The following is a 21,254-nucleotide window of genomic DNA, read 5'->3' as shown; positions in this document are numbered from 1 at the left end:
CTCCTGTCTCTCGCTTCTCTCTCTCCTCTCTCTCTCTCTCTCCTGTCTCTCGCTCTCTCTCTCTCTCTCCTGTCTCTCGCTCTCTCTCTCTCTCTCTCCTGTCTCTCGCTCTCTCTCTCTCTCCTGTCTCTCGCTCTCTCTCTCTCTCTCTCTCCTGTCTCTCGCTCTCTCTCTCTCTCTCCTGTCTCTCCTGTCTCTCGCTCTCTCTCTCCTGTCTCTCGCTCTCTCTCTCTCCTGTCTCTCGCTCTCTCTCTCTCTCCTGTCTCTCGCTCTCTCTCTCTCTCTCTCTCTCTCCTGTCTCTCGCTTCTCTCTCTCTCTCCTGTCTCTCGCTCTCTCTCTCTCTCTCTCCTGTCTCTCGCTCTCTCTCTCTCTCTCTCCTGTCTCTCGCTCTCTCTCTCTCTCTCTCTCCTGTCTCTCGCTCTCTCTCTCTCTCTCTCCTGTCTCTCGCTCTCTCTCTCTCTCGTCTCTCTCTCTCTCCGTCTCTCTCTCTCTCTCTCTCTCCTGTCTCTCGCTCTCCTGTCTCTCGCTCTCTCTCTCTCTCTCTCTCTCTCTCTCTCTCTCTCTCTCTCCTGTCTCTCCCTCTCTCTCTCTCCTGTCTCTCGCTCTCTCCCTCTCTCTCTCTCCTGTCTCTCGCTCTCTCCGTCTCTCTCTCTCCTGTCTCTCGCTCTCTCTCTCTCTCTCTCCTGTCTCTCGCTCTCTCTCTCTCTCTCTCCTGTCTCTCGCTCTCTCTCTCTCTCTCTCCTGTCTCTCACTCTCTCTCTCTCTCTCCTGTCTCTCTCTCTCTGTCTCTCGCTCTCTTTCTCTCTCTCTCCTGTCTCTCTTTCTCTCTCTCTCCTGTCTCTCGCTCTCTCTCTCTCTCTCTCCTGTCTCTCGCTCTCTCTCTCTCTCTCTCTCTCTCTCTCTCTCTCCTGTCTCTCTCTCTCCTCTCTCTCTCTCCTGTCTCTCGCTCTCTCTCTCTCCTGTCTCGCTCTCTCCTGTCTCTGTCTCTCTCTGTCTCTCTCTCCCTACAGAAACAGCAGCCGTTGTTTACCTATGAGGTCATTGTGGTGGACGACGGCAGCAGTGACCAAACATCAGAGGTACCCCGTGGTGTTGACTATCTGTTATAAACACTGTTGTTGTTGACAGCAATATGTCTTTCAGAAATATTGTTCCTCCATATAAAATGGTAGAATCAGACACCCTTTTCGAGGGTTAGAAGCATGTATGTATTTGTAAGAGAGTAATAGTTTTTAACGTGTTGGCCCTGTCTTCCCAGCGTGCCTTGCAGGACACCAGGACATGTATAGGTGTAATAGTAAAGTGTACGTATTGGTGTTGTCCTTCCCAGGTTGCCTTGCAGTACACCAGGAAGTATGGCGCAGACAAAGTCAGAGTCCTGACCCTCGTGAAAAACAGAGGGAAAGGAGGGGCCGTCAGGATGGTGAGAGACACACACACACACACACACACACACACAGGATGGTGAGACACACACACACACATACACACACAGGATGGTGAGAGCTCTGCTCGTAAATGTAGAGATACACAATATACATATATTTAATTCTATATCTCTGCTCACTGCAACTGCCACATTTAAAATAAGGTTATTATCTTGAATGTAGTAACTCAGTACTGCCTCATTGGACAGAACGCTGCCTATGACAACAGAACGCCATTCAGTACAACTGTCACATTCAACTTCAACAAGAATTAGTGTGTGTGTGTGTGTGTGTTTTAGGGTACTCTGAGTTCCAGAGGGAAGCTCATATTGATGGCAGACGCGGACGGAGCCACTAAGTTTGCAGACGTGGAGAAGGTGGAGGCCGGCCTTCATGACGTTAACATTAAACCAGTGAGTGTTATGATTCTAGCTTCTGTTGTCGAGAATATAAATGTCATTTCCCTGACTAGGCTATATAACTATGTTTCTGTTTTGACCAGAGCCCTGTACTACCAGGTTTGAGGAGTTAGCCAGGTAGCTTTGGTAAACTCTGAGTTCAACTCAGGATAACTGGTACCATGAAAGTGGCTCATCTTTTAGCCAGGGACGTTTCTATGGCAACAAATCCTTCAGAATGAACCTGCTCTGGGGCAGGCTGACTCAGGGCTAACTCCATTTATCCTGAATGATGTGTCTGAGCCATAAATTGAGTACCAATGAAATGAGATTCCCTCCCTCTCACAAAAATTGTCATCATCCCCTTCAAGATGTCTGATTACATGTTTTATTAATCAAATGTTTTTTGTGTGTAAAGAAATTATAATGTTAAAATGCCTATAATGTTCAAATGCTTTTACTTGGCTCATCACACTCTAGCGACTCTGTGTGATGGGTTGGGGGCGCCTGCAGGTGTCCTCCCACACATTGATGGGAGTGGTTTCTGGGTTAAGCAGCGTGGTGTTAAGCAGCGTGGCGTTGAGCAGCGTGGTTTGGCAGGTCATGTTTCAGAGGACTTGTGACTTCACCTTCGTCTCCCGAGCCTGTTGGGGAGTTGCAGCGATGAGACAAGATCGAAATTAGGGAGAAAAAGAATAAAAAAATAACTTAGCACATTTTAGTAAGGACAGCGTTTGCTTTCCCAACTACGTTTTACAACGCGATGTGTATTTTTAAATTTGCGAAAGGCAAACTGTCAGACGGGAACCAACCATAGACATATAATCCATAGACGGTAGTTCCAGTGTAGCCATGAGTTTAACAGTCAAAGTGCCAGAGTCTATGGCTCTATGGCCACAACGCGACGAGCTGTTCCACAGATAGGACGTGCTTGTGCATTGATATGCACACCGAAGACTGCATTAACGATAAGTAATAGCTTGCTGAATTTGCAAGATAACTTTTCTTTCAATTTGATTTTGACACAAATTAAAAATGTGCTACTGACATGTCCGTGGATTGATGTTTCGGCATTGTTTCAATAAAGAGTTTGGCGTTCAACTAGCCATGTGCGACATGCACGCTCAGTTACAAGCCTGCTAGAATTAGTGGCAGACGGAGCGAGCAATATCCACCGTCGTCGTACGGATGAAGCCTGAGCTTGAATGGCTGACTGAAACGGAAGCTGGCTGACTGAAACGGAAGCTGGCTGACTGAAACGGAAGCTGGCTGAAGCTGAAACTGAAGCTGAAACGGAAGCTGGCTGACTGAAGCTGAAACGGAAGCTGGCTGACTGAAGCTGAAACGGAAGCTGGCTGACTGAAGCTGAAACGGAAGCTGGCTGACTGAAGCTGAAACGGAAGCTGGCTGACTGAAACGGAAGCTGGCTGGCTGAAACGGAAGCTGGCTGGCTGAAACGGAAGCTGAAACGGAAGCTGGCTGAAGCTGGCTAACTGAAGCTCAAGCTGGCTAACTGGCTGAAGCTGGCTAACTGGCTGAAGCTGGCTAACTGGCTAAAGCTGGCTAACTGGCTGAAGCTGGCTAACTGACGGAAGCTGGCTAGCTTAATAAAAGCCTGAGTAGATCTAGCTTGCTCTGGTCTATTGAAAACCAGCCACGTCACGGACATCGACGTCTTGCTCCCGGACAAGCTAAACACCTTCTTCGCCCACTTTGAGGATAACACAGGGCCACCGACGCGGCCCGCTACCAAAAACTGTGGGCTCTCATTCTCCGTGGCCGATGTGAGTAAGACATTTAGGCATGTTAACCCTTGCAAGGCTGCCGGTCCAGACTGCATCCCTAGTCGATTCCTGGAGTGGCTGAAGTGTTTACGGACATATTCAATCTCTCCCTATCCCAGTCTACTGTCCGCACTTGCTTCAAGATGTCCACCATTATTTCTGTTCCCAAGAAAGTGAAAGGTAACTGAACTAAATGACTATCGCCCCGTAGCACTCACTGTCACCATGAAGTGCTTTGAGAGACTAGTCAAGGATCATATCACCTCTACCTTACCTGACACCCTAGACCCACTTCAATTTGCATACCGGCCCAATAGATCCACAGACGCACTGCACACTGTCCTATCCCATCTGGACAAGAGGAAGCCCTATGTGAGAATGCTGTTCATTGACTATAACTCAGCCTTCAAGACCATAGTACTATCCAGGCTCATCATTAAGCTTGGGGCCCTGGGTCTGAACCCCACCCTCTGCAACCTGGTCCTGGACTTCCTGACGGGCCGCCCCCAGGTGGTGAACTTAGGAAATAACACCTCTTCTTCGCTGATCCTCAACACAGGGGCCCCACAGGGGTGTGTGCTCAGCCCTTTCCTGTACTTCCTGTTCACCCATGACTGCGTGGCCACGCACCCCTCCAACTCAATCATCAAGTTTGCAGACGACACAACAGTAGAAGGCCTGATTACAGACAATGACGAGACAGACTACAGGGAGGAGGTGAGGCACTGGCGGAGTGGTGCCAAGAAAATAACCTCTCGCTCAACGTCAACAAAATGAAGGAGCTGGTCGTGGACTTCAGGAACTAGCAGAGAGAGCACGCCCCTATCCACATCGACGGGACCGCAGTGGAGAAGGTGAAAAGCTTCACGTTTCTCGGCGTACACATCACTGACAATCTGCGCCTCTTCAACCTCAGGACGCTGGAGAAATTCTGCTTGGCCCCTAAGACCCTCACAAACTTTTACAGATGCACAACTGAGATTATCCTGTCTGGCTGTATCACCGCCTGGTACGACAACTGCACCGCCCGCAACCGTAAGGCTCTCCAGAGGGTGGTGAGGTCAGCCCAACCCATCACCGGGGGCAAACTACCTGCCCTCCAGGACACCTACAGCACCCGATGTCACAGGAAAGCCAAAAAGATCATCAAGGACATCAACCACCCGAGCCACTGCCTGTTGTTCACACCACTATCATCCAGAAGGCGAGGTCAGTACAGGTGCATCAAAGCAGGAACCGAGAGACTGAAAAACAGTTTCTATCTCAAGGTCATCAGACTGTTAAACAGCCATCATTGGGTTAATCAACCCTGCACCTTAGAGGCTGCTGCTCTGTATACATGGACATGGAATCTCTGGTCACATTAATAATGTTTACATACTGCTTTACTCATTTCATATGTATATACTGTATTCTAATTTACTGTATTTTAGTCATTGCTACTCTGACATTGCTCATCCTAATATTTATATATTTCTTAATTACGTTCTTTTACTTTTACTTTTAGGTGTGTGTGTGTATTATTGTGAATGGTTAGATACTACAGCACTGTTGGAGTTAGGAACACAAGCATTTAGCTACACCAGCAATAACATCTGCTAAACATGTGTATGTGACCAATAAAATTTTATTTGATTTCAATGGGACTTTCTGTATTGATCCCAGTTAAATAATGAAATGTTTGTGTGTTACAGGAGAACATGGCTGTATCCTGTGGGTCCAGAGCCCACCTGGAGGAGGAGGCAGTCGCTTCGGTAAGCTCTCTTTCTCCTCTCTCTCTTTCTCCCATATCTCTCTCTTTCTCCCATCTCTCTCTTTCTCCCATCTCTCTCTTTCTCCCATCTCTCTCTTTCTCCTCTCTCTCTTTCTGCCATCTCTCTCTTTCTCCTCTCTCTCTTTCTGCCATCTCTCTCTTTCTCCTCTCTCGCTTTCTGCCATCTCTCTCTTTCTCCCATCTCTCTCTTTCTCCCATCTCTCTCTTTCTCCCATCTCTCTCTTTCTCCCATCTCTCTCTTTCTCCCATCTCTCTCTTTCTCCCATCTCTCTCTTTCTCCCATCTCTCTCTTTCTCCCATCTCTCTCTTTCTCCCATCTCTCGCTTTCTCCCATCTCTCGCTTTCTCCCATCTCTCGCTTTCTCCCATCTCTCTCGCTTTCTCCCATCTCTCTCTCTTTCTCCCATCTCCTTCTCCCATCTCTCTTTCTCCCATTCTCTCTCTTTCTCCCATCTCTCTCTCTTTCTCCCATCTCTCTCGCTTTCTCCCATCTCTCGCTTTCTCCCATCTCTCTCGCTTTCTCCCATCTCTCTCGCTTTCTCCCATCTCTCTCGCTTTCTCCCATCTCTCTCGCTTTCTCCCATCTTTCTCTCTCTTTCTCCCATCTTTCTCTCTCTTTCTCCCATCTCTCTCTCTTTCTCCCATCTCTCTCTCTTTCTCCCATCTCTCTCTCTTTCTCCCATCTTTCTCTCTTTCTCCCATCTCTCTCTCTTTCTCCCATCTCTCTCTCTTTCTCCCATCTCTCTCGCTTTCTCCCATCTCTCTCTCTTTCTCCCATCTCTCTCTCTTTCTCCCATCTCTCTCTCTTTCTCCCATCTCTCTCTCTTTCTCCCATCTCTCTCTCTTTCTCCCATCTCTCTCGCTTTCTCCCATCTCTCTCTCTTTCTCCCATCTCTGTCTCTTTCTCCCATCTCTCTCTCTTTCTCCCATCTCTCTCGCTTTCTCCCATCTCTGTCTCTTTCTCCCATCTTTCTCCCATCTCTGTCTCTTTCTCCCATCTTTCTCCCATCTCTGTCTCTCTCTCCCATCTTTCTCTTTCTCCCATCTCTCTCTCTTTCTCCTCACTCTCTCTCTTTCTCCTCACTCTCTCTCTTTCTCCTCACTCTCTCTCTTTCTCCTCACTCTCTCTTTCTCCCCACTCTCTCTTTCTCCCATCTCTCTCTTTCTCCTCACTCTCTCTCTTTCTCCTCACTCTCTCTCTTTCTCCTCACTCTCTCTCTTTCTCCTCACTCTCTCTCTTTCTCCTCACTCTCTCTCTTTCTCCTCACTCTCTCTCTTTCTCCTCACTCTCTCTCTTTCTCCTCACTCTCTCTCTTTCTCCTCACTCTCTCTCTTTCTCCTCACTCTCTCTCTTTCTCCCCACTCTCTCTTTCTCCTCACTCTCTCTCTTTCTCCTCACTCTCTCTCTTTCTCCTCACTCTCTCTCTTTCTCCCCACTCTCTCTTTCTCCTCACTCTCTCTCTTTCTCCCATCTTTCTCCCATCTCTGTCTCTTTCTCCCATCTTTCTCTCTTTCTCCTCACTCTCTCTCTTTCTCCTCACTCTCTCTCTTTCTCCCCACTCTCTCTTTCTCCCATCTCTCTCTTTCTCCCATCTCTCTCGCTTTCTCCCATCTCTCTCTTTCTCCCATCTTTCTCCCATCTCTGTCTCTTTCTCCCATCTCTGTCTCTTTCTCCCATCTTTCTCCCATCTCTTTCTCTCTCTCTTTCTCCCATCTCTCTCTCTTTCTCCCATCTCTCTCTCTTTCTCCCATCTCTCTCTCTCTTTCTCCCATCTCTCTCTCTTTCTCCCATCTCTCTCTCTCTTTCTCCCATCTCTCTCTCTCTTTCTCCCATCTCTCTCTCTCTTTCTCCCATCTCTCTCTCTCTTTCTCCCATCTCTCTCTCTTTCTCCCATCTCTCTCTCTTTCTCCCATCTCTCTCTTTCTCCCATCTCTCTCTCTCTCCCATCTCTCTCTCTTTCTCCCATCTCTCTCTCTTCTCCCATCTCTCTCTCTTTCTCCCATCTCTCTCTCTTTCTCCCATCTTTCTCTTTCTCCCATCTTTCTCTTTCTCCCATCTCTCTCTTTCTCCCATCTCTCTCTTTCTCCCATCTCTCTCTTTCTCCCGCTCTCTCTTTCTCCCCGCTCTCTCTTTCTCCCGCTCTCTCTTTCTCCCTCTCTCTCGCTTTCTCCCATCTCTCTCGCTTTCTCCCATCTCTCTCGCTTTCTCCCATCTCTCTCGCTTTCTCCCATCTCTCTCGCTTTCTCCCATCTCTCTCGCTTTCTCCCATCTCTCGCTCGCTTTCTCCCATCTCTCTCTCGCTTTCTCCCATCTCTTTCTCCCATCTCTCTCTCGCTTTCTCCCATCTCTTTCTCCCATCTCTCTTTCTCTTTCTCCCATCTCTCTCTCTTTCTCCCATCTCTTTCTCTCTCTCTTTCTCCCATCTCTCTCTCTTTCTCCCATCTCTTTCTCCCATCTCTTTCTCTCTCTCTTTCTCCCATCTCTCTCTCTTTCTCCCATCTCTCTCTCTTTCTCCCATCTCTTTCTCCCATCTCTCTCTCTTTCTCCCATCTCTCTCTCTTTCTCCCATCTTTCTCTTTCTCCCATCTCTCTCTCTTTCTCCCATCTTTCTCTTTCTCCCATCTTTCTCTTTCTCCCATCTTTCTCTTTCTCCCATCTTTCTCTTTCTCCCATCTTTCTCTTTCTCCCATCTCTTTCTCTTTCTCCCATCTCTCTCTCTTTCTCCCATCTCTCTCTCTTTCTCCCATCTCTCTCTTTCTCCCATCTCTCTCTCTTTCTCCCATCTCTCTCTCTTTCTCCCATCTCTCTCTCTTTCTCCCATCTCTCTCTCTCTTTCTCCCATCTCTCTCTCTTTCTCCCATCTCTCTCTTTCTCCCATCTGTCTCTTTCTCCCATCTCTCTCTCTTTCTCCCATCTCTCTCTCTTTCTCCCATCTTTCTCCTCACTCTCTCTTTCTCCCCGCTCTCTCTTTCTCCCATCTCTCTCTCTTTCTCCCATCTCTCTCTCTTTCTCCCATCTCTCTCGCTTTCTCCCATCTCTCTCGCTTTCTCCCATCTCTCTCGCTTTCTCCCATCTCTCTCTTTCTTTCTCCTCTCTTTCTTTCTCCCCTCTCTCTCTCTTTCTCCCCTCTCTCTTTCTCCCCTCTCTTTCTCCCCTTTCTCTTTCTCCCCTCTCTCTTTCTCTTTCTCCCCTCTCTCTTTCTCTTTCTTTCTCTCTCTCTTTCTCCCATCTTTCTCCCTTTCTCCCATCTCTTTCTCCCATCTCTTTCTCCCATCTCTTTCTCCCATCTCTCTCTCTTTCTCCCATCTCTTTCTCCCATCTCTCTCTTTCTCCCATCTCGGTCTTTCTCTTTCTCTCGGTCTCTCTCTCTTTCTCCCCTCTCTCTCTCTTTCTCCCCTCTCTCTCTCTTTCTCCCCTCTCTCTCTCTCTCATCTCTCTTCTCTCTTTTTGCCATCTCTCTTTTTGCCATCTCTCTTCTCTCTTTTTGCCATCTCTCCTCACTCACTCACACTCTCTCTCTCTCTCTCCCTCACCTAGTAACCCTGTGATGAAATGCATAGATGCCCCCCCCCCCAAAAAAGACACCTTGGTCTTGTAGATGGATTAGTTTTTTTTGTGTTTCCATGGTAGCGGTCTATGTTCCGTACGTTCCTGATGTATGGGTTCCACTTCCTGGTTTGGTTTTTCTGTGTGCGAGGCATCAAGGACACGCAGTGTGGCTTCAAGCTCTTCACCCGCGAGGCCGCCCTCAAGACCTTCTCCTCCCTACACGTGGAGCGATGGTAAGGTACCCCCACCCCCAAACGCTAACTTAACCGCTCACCCAATACCAAAATGTATTGGTGTTTACCTCCTATTGTATTCTACTTAGTTAAATAATTATCCTCCCTGCACGTGGAGCGATAGTAAGGTCTCTCTCTTTCTTATTCCAATGTTTACCTGCTATAAGAAATTCTATAATAACAGGGTAGTTCTATTCTAACCCCTTCAAAAACTTATCTGAAGGAGCAAATTTTACCTCTCCTTATATTTTTATGTTGTGAATGATGGTTATTACATAGTAATTAGATGGTTTAATTTAAACAAGAAAACGTATGGGGAAAGTGCAAGACCTTCTCTCTGGCGCAGTGGTACGGTCTCTCATTTTACGCACAATAACTACAACTTGAAATTGAATGGAGCAATGGTACGGTCTCTCTCTCTCTCTCTGGACGGGACCATTAACACACAATTTTTCACAATCTGTACTTCAAATAACTACAATTTGAATAAACGGTGCACTGGTATAGTCTCTAAACAACTTGATCGTGACGGAAAAGAAAAGTTTACTAGTCAAGGACCAGTACTGAATATGGTGTGATACTGTTCCACAGGGCCTTTGACGTGGAGCTGCTGTACATCGCTCAGTGCTTTAAGATCCCCATAGCCGAGGTGGCCGTCAACTGGACTGAGATTGAAGGTAAGTCTGTCAACTGTACTGAGACAGGTGAGTCTCTCATACTTAAACATACACACTAGCGTTGAATATTTCCCCGGTATTTAAAAAAAATTCCATCCCGAGAAGAAATAACTTTTCTCCCAGTTAATCCTGTATTTCCCGCCAAAACTGGCACTGTCATTCTAAAGCATAAAGCAGATTAATATGTCTGGATTTGATTAGAGCTTTGATCAGCATGAACATTCTAACCTGATGCTACCTGACTCTGATGATCCCTACGGTAAAGATATTGAATGATCCCTACATTAAAGAGATTTAATGACCCCTACGTTAAAGATATTCATGACCCCTACGTTAAAGAGATTTAATGATCACAAGCCCATAAAAGCCCAAATGATTGTGCTGTTATCCAATGGACCTACATATAGCCTCTTGGGTAAATAAAGGAAACTAGCTCCAGTAGGCTAACGTATTGTGTTATTGTACTGTATTGAATTATACTGTATTATATAGACAGGAATTACGCTCCTCATTCAAACCAGGAAGCTGGGAGAGAACATGTGATTCTGGTGCAGGACATGTAGCGAATTTGTATATAATAGGGTCTATTTAAATAAATATATTTAATTGGTAGGCTGACGCATATTTACCTTTCATAATATTTCCCATAATGCTATTAGCCTACCTCCTCTCTCTCTCTCTCGTTGCTTCATTCCCTCCTCGCTTTCAACTGTTACATGAAATAAGTTTCGTTGTCCTCATCTTCATCATTCTAATGACATCCTTGAAATAATATTGGACTCGAATAAGATGCAGACGGCGATCACTTCTCTTCACGAAAGATTGAATGGTTAGGAGTTTTAACAAATAACTGTTATATAGGCTAATGCCATCACACGTTCGCTCTTCTTTCAAACTGCCTGGCCTGTGGCCGTGAGTTATATTGGCTGCTGTATATAACATTCAGCAAACAAGAGCTTGCGTCCCTCTTCCTATAGTCTATTAGTATAAAAAATATCCAACAAGCTGTTCTAGTTTAGGAGCGTGAAGGAGAATGGCCAGCAAGCTGTTCTAGTTTAGGAGCGTGAAGGAGAATTGGCCAGCAAGATGTTCTAGTTTAGGAGCGTGAAGGGGAATGGCCAGCAAGCTGTTCTAGTTTAGGAGCGTGAAGGAGAATGGCCAGCAAGCTGTTCTAGTTTAGGAGCGTGAAGGAGAAATGGCCAACAAGCTGTTCTAGTTTAGGAGCGTGAAGGAGAATGGCCAGCAAGATGTTCTAGTTTAGGAGCGTGAAGGAGAAATGGCCAACAAGCTGTTCTAGTTTAGGAGCGTGAAGGAGAATGGCCAGCAAGCTGTTCTAGTTTAGGAGCGTGAAGGAGAATGGCCAGCAAGCTGTTCTAGTTTAGGAGCGTGAAGGAGAATGGCCAGCAAGCTGTTCTAGTTTAGGAGCGTGAAGGAGAATGGCCAACAAGCTGTTCTAGTTTAGGAGCGTGAAGGAGAATGGCCAGAAAGCTGTTCTAGTTTAGGAGCGTGAAGGAGAATGGCCAGCAAGCTGTTCTAGTTTAGGAGCGTGAAGGAGAATGGCCAGCAAGCTGTTCTAGTTTAGGAGCGTGAAGGAGAATGGCCAGCAAGCTGTTCTAGTTTAGGAGCGTGAAGGAGAATGGCCAGCAAGCTGTTCTAGTTTAGGAGCGTGAAGGAGAATGGCCAGCAAGCTGTTCTAGTTTAGGAGCGTGAAGGAGAATGGCCAGCAAGCTGTTCTAGTTTAGGAGCGTGAAGGAGAATGGCCAGCAAGCTGTTCTAGTTTAGGAGCGTGAAGGAGAATGGCCAGCAAGCTGTTCTAGTTTAGGAGCGTGAAGGAGAATGGCCAGCAAGATGTTCTAGTTTAGGAGCGTGAAGGAGAATGGCCAACAAGCTGTTCTAGTTTAGGAGCGTGAAGGAGAATGGCCAGCAAGCTGTTCTAGTTTAGGAGCGTGAAGGAGAAATGGCCAACAAGCTGTTCTAGTTTAGGAGCGTGAAGGAGAATGGCCAGCAAGATGTTCTAGTTTAGGAGCGTGAAGGAGAAATATCCAGCAAGATGTTCTAGTTTAGGAGCGTGAAGGAGAATGGCCAGCAAGATGTTCTAGTTTAGGAGCGTGAAGGAGAAATGGCCAGCAAGCTGTTCTAGTTTAGGAGCGTGAAGGAGAATGGCCAGCAAGCTGTTCTAGTTTAGGAGCGTGAAGGAGAATGGCCAGCAAGCTGTTCTAGTTTAGGAGCGTGAAGGAGAATGGCCAACAAGCTGTTCTAGTTTAGGAGCGTGAAGGAGAATGGCCAGCAAGCTGTTCTAGTTTAGGAGCGTGAAGGAGAATGGCCAGCAAGCTGTTCTAGTTTAGGAGCGTGAAGGAGAATGGCCAGCAAGCTGTTCTAGTTTAGGAGCGTGAAGGAGAATGGCCAGCAAGCTGTTCTAGTTTAGGAGCGTGAAGGAGAATGGCCAGCAAGCTGTTCTAGTTTAGGAGCGTGAAGGAGAATGGCCAGCAAGCTGTTCTAGTTTAGGAGCGTGAAGGAGAATGGCCAACAAGCTGTTCTAGTTTAGGAGCGTGAAGGAGAATGGCCAACAAGCTGTTCTAGTTTAGGAGCGTGAAGGAGAAATGGCCAGCAAGATGTTCTAGTTTAGGAGCGTGAAGGAGAATGGCCAGCAAGCTGTTCTAGTTTAGGAGCGTGAAGGAGCATGGCCAGCAAGCTGTTCTAGTTTAGGAGCGTGAAGGAGAAATGGCCAGCAAGCTGTTCTAGTTTAGGAGCGTGAAGGAGAATGGCCAGCAAGCTGTTCTAGTTTAGGAGCGTGAAGGAGAATGGCCAGCAAGCTGTTCTAGTTTAGGAGCGTGAAGGAGAATGGCCAACGGAGTGCAGGGGCGTATTGCGCAAGAGACAGAGGCTATAAGTTCGAAGCTTAGCTTATGTATAACCCATCATTCACAAGAAAAAACGCTGTCTATCCTCACGCTGTCTATCCTCACGCTGTCTATAGCAGAGATTAGGCCATGACCCATAGAGAAGCCAGATTTAGACATTGCATATCATTTAACAGTTCCATTTCACAGCATGCTGTTCATATATATATCATTTATTATAATTGACCGGTTTCTCGCAGTATCCTGGGAAAAGGGAGCGGGTTTGGGTGGGAAATCTTGGTAACCCGGTTACCACTATTCAACCCTAATATATATATATATATATGTATGTATGTATGTATGTATGTATGTATGTATGTGTGTGTGTGTGTGTGTGTGTATATATATATATGTATATATATATATGTATATATATATATGTATATATATGTGCATATGTACAGTGCCTTGCGAAAGTATTCGGCCCCCTTGAACTTTTCGACCTTTTGCCACATTTCAGGCTTCAAACATAAAGATATAAAACTGTAATTTTTTGTGAAGAATCAACAACAAGTGGGACACAATCATGAAGTGGAATGAAATTTATTGGATATTTCAAACTTTTTTAACAAATAAAAAACTGAAAAATTGGCCGTGCAAAATTATTCAGCCCCTTTACTTTCAGTGCAGCAAACTCTCTCCAGAAGTTCAGTGAGGATCTCTGAATGATCCAATGTTGACCTAAATGACTAATGATGATAAATAGAATCCACCTGTGTGTAATCAAGTCTCCGTATAAATGCACCTGCTCTGTGATAGTCTCAGAGGTCCGTTTAAAGCGCAGAGAGCATCATGAAGAACAAGGAACACACCAGGCAGGTCCGAGATACTGTTGTGGAGAAGTTTAAAGCCAGATTTGGATACAAAAAGATTTCCCAAGCTTTAAACATCCCAAGGAGCACTGTGCAAGCGATAATATTAAAATGGAAGGAGTTGTGGGTTCGATTCCCACGGGGGGCCAGTATGGAGAAAAAAAAATGTATGAAATGAAATGTATGAACTGTATTCACTACTGTAAGTCGCTCTGGATAACAGCGTCTGCTAAATGACTAAAATGTAAAAAAATGTAAAAAATGAGTATCAGACCACTGCAAATCTACGAAGACCCGGCCGTCCCTCTAAACTTTCAGCTCATACAAGGAGAAGACTGATCAGAGATGCAGCCAAGAGGCCCATGATCACTCTGGATGATCTGCAGAGATCTACAGCTGAGGTGGGAGACTCTGTCCATAGGACAACAATCAGTCGTATACTGCACAAATCTGGCCTTTATGGAAGAGTGACAAGAAGAAAGCCATTTCTTAAAGATATCCATAAAAAGTGTCGTTTAAAGTTTGCCACTAGCCACCTGGGAGACACACCAAACATGTGGAAGAAGGTGCTCTGGTCAGATGAAACCAAAATCGAACTTTTTGGCAACAATGCAAAACGTTATGTATGGCGTAAAAGCAACACAGCTCATCACCCTGAATACACCATCCCCAGTGTCAAACATGGTGGTGGCAGCATCATGGTTTGGGCCTGCTTTTCTTCAGCAGGGGCAGGGAAGATGGTTAAAATTGATGGGAAGATGGATGGAGCCAAATACAGGACCATTCTGGAAGAAAACCTGATGGAGTCTGCAAAAGACCTGAGACTGGGACGGAGATTTGTCTTCCAACAAGACAATGATCCAAAACATAAAGCAAAATCTACAATGGAATGGTTAACAAATAAACATATCCAGGTGTTAGAATGGCCAAGTCAAAGTCCAGACCTGAATCCAATCGAGAATCTGTGGAAAGAACTGAAAACTGCTGTTCACAAACGCTCTCCATCCAACCTCACTGAGCTCGAGCTGTTTTGCAAGGAGGAATGGGCAAAAATGTCAGTCTCTTGATCTGCAAAACTGATAGAGACATACCCCAAGCGACTTACAGCTGTAATCGCAGCAAAAGGTGGCGCTACAAAGTATTAACTTAAGGGGGCCGAATACTTTCGCAAGGCACTGTATGAGAGGTGAGTTTTAAGGTGGATAATCAATAGTGTCATATTCAGTCTTACGAACTGTAACTTCAGGTTTTAGCCTATCGAACTTGTTTGGGTTGTTTTACTTATGTAGGCCTGAAACCTGACTTTCTTACAGCGCTGTGCTGGTATTTTACATTAGATATGTGTTTTAAAGTTCAGCGGTGTGGTCCAGCAGTAACACCCAGACCACACAGGTCCCCACGGTGACCGAACCCCAGCCTCGGCTCTTTCCCCCTCACTGCTAACCAGTCTCCCGACTCTTAACTGTCCTGTCATTTAAAATGATAGAATAGCTAAGTAGATTGGCGCTCCTGCATGTGTTTTAGTGTCTCAGATGTTTCTATTCGTGGGCTACTGGTTAATTGATATGGTAGTGGTTTCAACCTAGTGACCTTATCGTAACCGGTTAAAAAGCTGGTGGCAGTTTGGAGCTGGCTAAAGATGAGTAGAGACCTGCTGTAATGTGTTTATAAGGTTATAACCCATCTTAACCGCTAGGCTGCCTGCTGGCTTGAGGTGTTATAAGCTGGTTATAATGAAGCTATAAGTCCAGAGGGGGTGGGGTATAATGAAGCTATAAGTCCAGAGGGGGTGGGGTATAATGAAGCTATAAGGCCAGAGGGGGTGGGGTATAATGAAGCTATAAGGCCAGAGGGGGTGGGGTATAATGAAGCTATAAGGCCAGAGGGGGTGGGGTATAATGAAGCTATAAGGCCAGAGGGGTGGGGTATAATGAAGCTATAAGGCCAGAGGGGGTGGGGTATAATGAAGCTATAAGGCTAGAGGGGGTGGGGTATAATGAAGCTATAAGTCCAGAGGGGTGGGGTATAATGAAGCTATAAGTCCAGAGGGGGTGGGGTATAATGAAGCTTCAAGGCCAGAGGGGGTGGGGTATAATGAAGCTACAAGACCAGAGGGGGTGGGGTATAATGAAGCTACAAGACCAGAGGGGTGGGGTATAATGAAGCTACAAGACCAGAGGGGGTGGGGTATAATGAAGCTATAAGGCTAGAGGGGGTGGGGTATAATGAAGCTATGTGGCCAGAGGGGGTGGGGTATAATGAAGCTATGTGGCCAGAGGGGTGGGGTATAATGAAGCTATAAGACCAGAGGGGGTGGGGTATAATGAAGCTATAAGGCCAGAGGGGGTGGGGTATAATGAAGCTATAAGTCCAGAGGGGGTGGGGTCTAATGAAGCTATGTGGCCAGAGGGGTGGGGTATAATGAAGCTATAAGGCCAGAGGGGGTGGGGTATAATGAAGCTATAAGGCCAGAGGGGGTGGGGTATAATGAAGCTATAAGGCCAGAGGGGGTGGGGTATAATGAAGCTATAAGGCCAGAGGGGGTGGGGTATAATGAAGCTATAAGGCTAGAGGTTGTGGGGTATAATGAAGCTATAAGGCCAGAGGGGGTGGGGTATAATGAAGCTATAAGGCCAGAGGGGGTGGGGTATAATGAAGCTATAAGGCCAGAGGGGGTGGGGTATAATGAAGCTATAAGGCCAGAGGGGGTGGGGTATAATGAAGCTATAAGGCCAGAGGGGTGGGGTATAATGAAGCTATAAGGCCAGAGGGGGTGGGGTATAATGAAGCTATAATGCTAGAGGGGGTGGGGTATAATGAAGCTATAAGGCCAGAGGGGGTGGGGTATAATGAAGCTATAATGCTAGAGGGGGTGGGGTATAATGAAGCTATAAGGCCAGAGGGGGTGGGGTATAATGAAGCTATAAGGCTAGAGGGGGTGGGGTATAATGAAGCTATAAGTCCAGAGGGGGTGGAATATAATGAAGCTATAAGACCAGAGGGGGTGGGGTATATGAACAATATACCAAAGCTAAAGGCTGTTCTTCTTAACCTCTCTGGGCTAGGCGGGACGAATTCGTCCCACCTACGTAACAGCCAGTCTAATCCAGTGGCGCGATTTTCAAATACCTTAGAAATGCTATTACTTCAATTTCTCAAACATATGACTATTTTACAGCATTTTAAAGACAAGACTCTCGTTAATCTAACCACACTGTCCGATTTCAAAAAGGCTTTACAACGAAAGCAAAACATTAGATTATGTCAGCAGAGTACCCAGCCAGAAATAATCAGACACCCATTTTTCAAGCTAGCATATAATGTCACATAAACCCAAACCACAGCTAAATGCAGCACTAACCTTTGATGATCTTCATCAGATGACAACCCTAGGACATTATGTTATACAATACATGCATGTTTTGTTCAATCAAGTTCATATTTATATCAAAAACCAGCTTTTTACATTGGCATGTGAAGTTCAGAACTAGCATACTAGTTCCGGGGAATTTACTAACAATTTACTAAATTACTCACGATAAACGTTCACAAAAAGCATAACAATTATTTTAAGAATTATAGATACAGAACTCCTCTATGCACTCGATATGTCCGATTTTAAAATAGCTTTTTGGTGAAAGCACATTTTGCAATATTCTAAGTACATAGCCCAGCCATCACGGGCTAGCTATTTAGACACCCGGCAAGTTTAGCCTTCACCAAAATCAGATTTACTATTACAAAAGTTTGATTACCTTTTGTTGTCTTCGTCAGAATGCACTCCCAGGACTGCTACTTCAATAACAAATGTTGGTTTGGTCCAAAATAATCCATCGTTATATCCGAATAGCGGCGTTTTGTTTGTGCGTTCCAGACACTATCCGAATGGTAAATAAGGGTCGCGCGCATGGCGCAATTCCTGACAAAAAAAATCTAAATATTTCATTACCGTACTTCGAAGCATGTCAACCGCTGTTTAAAATCCATTTTTATGCCATTTTTCTTGTAAAAAAGCGATAATATTCCAACCGGGAATATCCTTTTAGGTAAACAGACAAAGGAAAAGAAAGCTTTCGGTCGACGCGGGCACGAGCCTGAGTCTCACAGTACTGTAACCAGCCACTACCCAAACTCGCTACTTTGTTTCAGCCAGAGCCTGCAAAGCCACGATTCAGCTTTTTGCCGCCTTCTGAGAGACCATGTGAGACGTAGGAAGTGTCACGTTATAGCAGAGATCCTTTGTAATTGATAGAGATGGCAAAGAAGTTCAAGAAATGGTCAGACAGGGTACTTCCTGTACAGAATCTTCTCAGGTTTTGACCTGCCATTTGAGTTCTGTTATACTCACAGACACCATTCAAACAGTTTTAGAAACTTTGGAGTGTTTTCTATCCGAAGCCAATAATTATATGCATATTCTAGTTACTGGGCAGGAGTAGTAACCAGATTAAATCGGGTACGTTTTTTATCCAGCCGTGTCAATACTGCCCCCTAGCCCTAACAGGTTTTAAGCATGATGCAAAGTGTACAGCCTGGATACAGCCCTTAATGTGTTCTGTGTTGTTATAGGGTCTAAACTGGTGCCAGTGTGGAGCTGGCTACAGATGGGTAGAGACCTGGTGTTCATCCGCCTGCGTTACATCACTGGTGCCTGGAAACTGGAAAGCCCTCGCAAGACCGACTAGAGCCAATCACATCAGCCCTCACACAATGAGACAGCCCTCCGATTGGCCAGATGAACTTCCTTGTTGGACGGGATTACCGTGAACTCAGTTGTGGGCTGTGGCTCAATAGTCTGATGTGGCTTTGCTCTCTTTGTGTCCTCTCCTTCAGCTGCACTGATCTGAAATAGCAGGACAGAGAGAGGATGCCTACTGGGAGTTTAGTTTCACCTGTTCAGTTCTTTAATGTCCTCTGCAGATCGAGGAGATGAGGAGAGGAAGCTATTTTTAGACTATTGAGATGCATCCATGGAATCAATGGGAGGGTTATGTTCTCTTTCGAACATTACCATTGGCTGAGAAATCTTTAAATGATTGATTGACAGGTCCCGGTCTGTCCCACCTATTGCCAGGTTCAGAATCTTTGTTTCTTTCCTTCACCTGAAAATGGTTTGTGGTGTCCATGGTAACATGCCATTGCCACGGTTTCAGACACACACATGATCAATCCGTGTTCCATGTCACTCATTTATTTGTATTTTTTTCTGTAAAACTGTTTGGGCGGGTAAAGAGGGAGGTTGACTATCGCTGAGGGATCAAATGTATCATGTTTTGGTTTTTATCGTGAGTTTGATCAGGTGAAATGGAAGGTGTCATTTTCAATGTGTTAGAGAGGGTTAGGTGGTTGTATAGGTATGTAAATGTAGAAGGATGGACTGAACCAAATTAAATGAAAATCAGCTCTGATGATTACATGTTTTTTATTCATGTTAATTATTATCACATGTAACTGGTAATGTGGCTTAGAAGAAATTAAATGCAAAATGCAATTCTTATAAATATCGTAGTGACCTTAACCAAACACCTTGTCAAGGGGTTAGGATCTCTTGGCATTATGGGTAAGGTGTTGGGTTGACAGTTGCTGGGCCCATTTTTGTGTCTCGTCCAGGGCTGCCCTTCGAATTCTCTACAATATGTTATAACAATGATCTCCACTATATTGAGTGGAGAATACTGAGAGGTACCAACCCTGTAATGGTGTAGGGTTAAGTTTCCTCTAGACACTGATCTTGGGTCAGTTTAGCATTTCCCTGTCTGAACGGTTGAGGTTAGGATTGGGGGAGAGGATACTGATCCTAGACCTGCACCTAGATAAGAACTTCACCCCAGAGTGCTTTAGAAAACTCTAGTTCCCATAGCAACCCATATTAACTCTGGTTCCCATAGCAACCCATATTCACTCTGCTTCCCATATTAACTCTGGTTCCCATAGCAACCCATATTAACTCTGGTTCCCATAACAACCCATATTAACTCTGCTTCCCATAGCAACCCATATTAACTCTGGTTCCCATATTAACTCTAGTTCCCATAGCAACCCATATTAACTCTGCTTCCCATAGCAACCCATATTAACTCTGGTTCCCATAGCAACCCATATTCACTCTGCTTCCCACACCAACCCATATTAACTCTGGTTCCCATAGCAACCCATATTAACTCTGGTTCCCATAGCAACCCATATTAACTCTGGTTCTCATACCAACCCATATTAACTCTGCTTCCCATACCAACCCATATTACCGTTTTATTTTTTTTATTTTTTACAATTGCTTACACACTAGAAGTGGTACTTGAGGAACACTCAGTGAAACCATTAACCCATGTACTTAATCTGCAGACCAAGTCTGCAAAACTGACTGCAAAGTCTGCAAGACCCACATTATCTGCGTTACACTCAGTTTGCAATTGTAAAACACACTTTTTGCAAAATACTAAACACAGTCCTCTACAATAGACACATCACCCCAAAATAGGTCTTGTGTTTTGTTTGGAACAAACCATGCCATTCAAAATGCCGGACTCATTTACTGATTACCTACACCCAGTGCTCATGTGTGAAAACACTTATATAGCTAATTTCTTCACTGAGAAATCTGAGCTTGAGCACTATAAATAGGCTTCAGGTTGGTTCTCTTGGTTTGGACAACAATGGAGGCCAATTGTGGAGTTAGAGGAAGAAGAATGAGAGTAAGAGGGGGATGAGGAGTGGGAAGAGGAGGAAAGAGAACAATCACCGATGAGATCTGGGCCACTTTGGTTGAACCATGTGGTCAACCGTGGTTTGAGTTTTAGGGAGGCTGGGCAGAGGGTCCAACCTAACTTCAGGGAGACTGGACAGAGGGTCCAACCTAACTTCAGGGAGACTGGGCAGAGGGTCCAACCTAACTTCAGGGAGGCTGGGCAGAGGGTCCAACCTAACTTCAGGGAGGCTGGGCAGAGGGTCCAACCTAACTTCAGGGAGACTGGACAGAGGGTCCAACCTAACTTCAGGGAGACTGGGCAGAGGGTCCAACCTAACTTCAGGGAGACTGGGCAGAGGGTCCAACCTAACTTCAGGGAGACTGGGCAGAGGGTCCAACCTAACTTCAGGGAGGCTGGGCAGAGGGTCCAACCTAACTTCAGGGAGGCTGGGCAGAGGGTCCAACCTAACTTCAGGGAGACTGGGCAGAGGGTCCAACCTAACTTCAGGGAGACTGGGCAGAGGGTCCAACCTAACTTCAGGGAGACTGGGCAGAGGGTCCAGCCTAACTTGAGGGAGCCTGGACAGAGGGTCCAGCCTAACTTGAGGGAGCCTGGACAGAGGGTCCAGCCTAACTTGAGGGAGCCTGGACAGAGGGTCCAGCCTAACTTGAGCCGCTACACCGCAGCAAGAGTCATCTGGACATTTCGAAATGAGAACAGGTTAGTAAACCTACCCTCTATACCATCCTACTGTACTGCAGCACTACGGTAACATTTCATACTGAGAGATATCTGGCACACTAACCATTCACGTCATGTTTTTGCAGAATTGCTAGACGACCCTTCAATAGAGGCAGAAACCGGCTGTTCACAAGCAGAGCAGGAACAACACAGAGTGAATGTGGTCATTTCAAACAACACCACATCGTCACTGACAACAGCACGTCGTCACTGACAACAGCACATCGTCACTGACAACACCACGTCGTCACTGACAACAGCACGTCGTCACT

General features: G+C 45.8%; 1 protein-coding gene across 1 annotated transcript in view; it reads left to right on the top strand.

The window, feature by feature from the left end:
- Positions 1–18,966, top strand: part of alg5 (ALG5 dolichyl-phosphate beta-glucosyltransferase) — a 24,490-nt gene extending 5,524 nt beyond the window's left edge. Inside the window, exons 4-10 of the mRNA XM_014129767.2 lie at positions 1,012–1,080; positions 1,332–1,424; positions 1,728–1,841; positions 5,305–5,364; positions 9,015–9,166; positions 9,758–9,843; positions 18,125–18,966. Of these exons, the coding sequence (XP_013985242.2) occupies positions 1,012–1,080; positions 1,332–1,424; positions 1,728–1,841; positions 5,305–5,364; positions 9,015–9,166; positions 9,758–9,843; positions 18,125–18,240 (690 nt within the window). The 3' untranslated portion in view covers positions 18,241–18,966. The remainder of the gene's footprint in view (positions 1–1,011; positions 1,081–1,331; positions 1,425–1,727; positions 1,842–5,304; positions 5,365–9,014; positions 9,167–9,757; positions 9,844–18,124) is intronic.
- Positions 18,967–21,254: the final 2,288 nt, after the last annotated feature.

The sequence above is a fragment of the Salmo salar genome, chromosome ssa11 (assembly GCF_905237065.1).
Source record: "Salmo salar chromosome ssa11, Ssal_v3.1, whole genome shotgun sequence".
NCBI lineage: Eukaryota > Metazoa > Chordata > Actinopteri > Salmoniformes > Salmonidae > Salmo > Salmo salar.
This window is presented reverse-complemented; position numbering and strand designations above follow the sequence as displayed.